At 72.4% G+C, this 2,137-nt stretch overlaps 1 protein-coding gene across 1 annotated transcript in view; it reads right to left on the bottom strand.

Annotated features, from left to right (window-relative positions):
- Window positions 1-1,185: 1,185 nt before the first annotated feature.
- Window positions 1,186-2,137, bottom strand: part of CEP131 (centrosomal protein 131kDa) — a 36,634-nt gene continuing 35,682 nt past the window's right edge. The window contains exons 9-11 of the mRNA XM_012734758.1: window positions 1,924-2,132; window positions 1,513-1,573; window positions 1,186-1,383 (exon numbers count right to left, since the gene is read on the bottom strand). Coding sequence (XP_012590212.1) covers window positions 1,309-1,383; window positions 1,513-1,573; window positions 1,924-2,132 — 345 coding nt within the window. The 3' untranslated portion in view covers window positions 1,186-1,308. The remainder of the gene's footprint in view (window positions 1,384-1,512; window positions 1,574-1,923; window positions 2,133-2,137) is intronic.

Raw genomic sequence — 2,137 nt, 5'->3', positions numbered from 1 at the left:
CCCAGGCCCCGCCCCGCGGGAGCCCCGCCCCCGGCGCAGTGAGCCCTGGTGGGTATGGTGCGAGGTGGTGGCCCGGTTCTCCCACCTCCTTGCCCCAGGGGCTGGTCCTAGGGCTGGTCGCAGGCGCCTCAGGCTCCAAAGGCCCACGTGGCCTGCAGGCCAAGCTGTAGGGTGGTGACCTCGAGCAAGACCCTGGGCTGGACAGCTGAGCCCCGGGTGGTGGCCGCCAGGGCCAGTGAGCCTGATCCACACAGCCCCTCACCCCTCACCTTGCCAAAGCACCAGCCCCCAGTCCACCACCACCGCTTGCCCGGACCACCAGAGGGACCCGAAAGGGCCTGCATCCCCGCCGCAGTCCCGCAGCCCGCAGAGCAGGGGACTTCCAGCCCCCCACCTGGGGCACAGCAGTGCCCTTCGGCCCCTCGGGGCCCTTCTCACCACACAGTCGGGCGCAGGCAGGGCCTGCAGGGCGGAGGCGGCGGTGTAAACCCGAAACGCCGCCCATCAGGACAGGTGACCTTTATTGCGGGTGAAGGCGTGCTAGGGCACAGCCCGCAGCCCATGCAGGAAGGGACAGCTGAGCGCGTGGGCGCCAGCCAGCCGGCCGAGGCTGCGCGCAGCCCAGTCGGGTGTGCAGGCCCCGCCGGGGCTGCTGGTGTTCCCAGGAGGCAGGTCTCGCTGCCCCTCTGCTCAAGCGGGGGGGAAGGGGGTCTCCCCAGGGAGAGCGGGGCCCACACCTCCAGGCCAGGGCCAGGGGCTGTACTCCTGCCAGTGTTTTTGTGGACACTGGGGCTCAGAATGACTGCTGCCAGATCCCGACGTCCCTGGAGGGCACGGGGATTGGACCCCCATAGGCTAGGGGACCCAGGTGACAGGAAGCCCCTCTCCAGTCAGAGGGCATGCTGGCGGGCTGGGCCCGTCCAGGCGGGTGCCGGGGCGGGAAGGTGGCCTCCATTCCTCCAGGGCAGGGCACATGAGGGAAGAAGCCCAGCGGCCTCTGGGTAGCGGGCACCGGGGGGCACAGTGCCAGGAGCTGCCCAGCGCAGCTATAGCAGGGGCCGTGCTCTGCTTGAGGCCTGGGACTGGTACCCGGCCTGTGGGGGGCTGGCCCAGGGCGGGCAGGGTCAGTACGCCCCACCGGTCGCTCCAGGGAGGGGCCTCGGGAGAGACAGGCAGGACACCCACTGAGAAACACCCTTCTTTACTGCTAGAGCTCTGCGAAGCCGTGGCCTCCGCGGAGGGCCCGTGGCCGGGGAGGGCCTGCCTGGGCCCCCAGCAGCAGGGCACATGGCGGGTCCCACGCTGCAGTCACTTGGCGCTGGGCAGTGCTCGCCTGCGCTGCTCCAGCAGCTCCTCCAAGTGGTCAGCCCTCTTCATGGCGGCCTGCAGGAAGTGAGGTCCAACAGGCACGCAGTGGGTCCAACAGGCGCGCAGTGGGTCCATCAGGCGCACAGTCAGCCCCGCCGCCCCGCCCCGCCCCACCCCCTGCCTGGCCCCCCAGCCACCAGGCACCTCATGCTGCCGGCGCAGGCTGCTCACGGCCTCCTCCTTCTTGGCCAGGGCCAGCTTCACCCTGCAGGGCACACGGGGCTTCTGTGGGGCTCCAGCCCCAGCAAGGGCCCACCCCTCCAGGGGACAGCTGGGGCACGCGTGGGCCCAGTCCACACGCACAGCCACAGAGCCCCAAGCGGGTCGGACGTCCCTGGGGGAGCTGTCCCCGCCAAGCCGGGCTGGGGGAGCCACCATGCCCATCCAGCACCAGCCGGGCCCCAGGAGCGCTGGGTGCCTGGGGAGCGGCTGGCCCGGACCTCACGGGGCTGGACCGGGAGCCGCCCCTGGGGCCTGCCCGGGCGTGCAGGCTGGCCTGCAGGGCACCTGCAGTCTGGGCCCGCCCAAGCTCCCCCCTCACCCTGCCGCGCCCACCTCCGGTGCACGGCCCCCAGCTCCGCCTGCTTCTCCCGCGTCAGCTGCTCCAGCTCCACCCGCTGCCGGGCCTGCAGCTCGGCCAGCTCGGCCCTGGCCTGCCGGGTCTCCTCCTCGGAGGCCGCCAGCCGGTCAGCGAACTCCTGCCGGAGCTGCTGGGCCAGGCCGGCCCGCTCCGCGGTCAGCTTCTCGCTCACCTGCGCGCGGGGGCGTG

The sequence above is a fragment of the Condylura cristata genome, unplaced genomic scaffold (assembly GCF_000260355.1).
Source record: "Condylura cristata isolate star-nosed mole 26May11 unplaced genomic scaffold, ConCri1.0 scaffold00068, whole genome shotgun sequence".
Lineage (NCBI taxonomy): Eukaryota > Metazoa > Chordata > Mammalia > Eulipotyphla > Talpidae > Condylura > Condylura cristata.
This window is presented reverse-complemented; position numbering and strand designations above follow the sequence as displayed.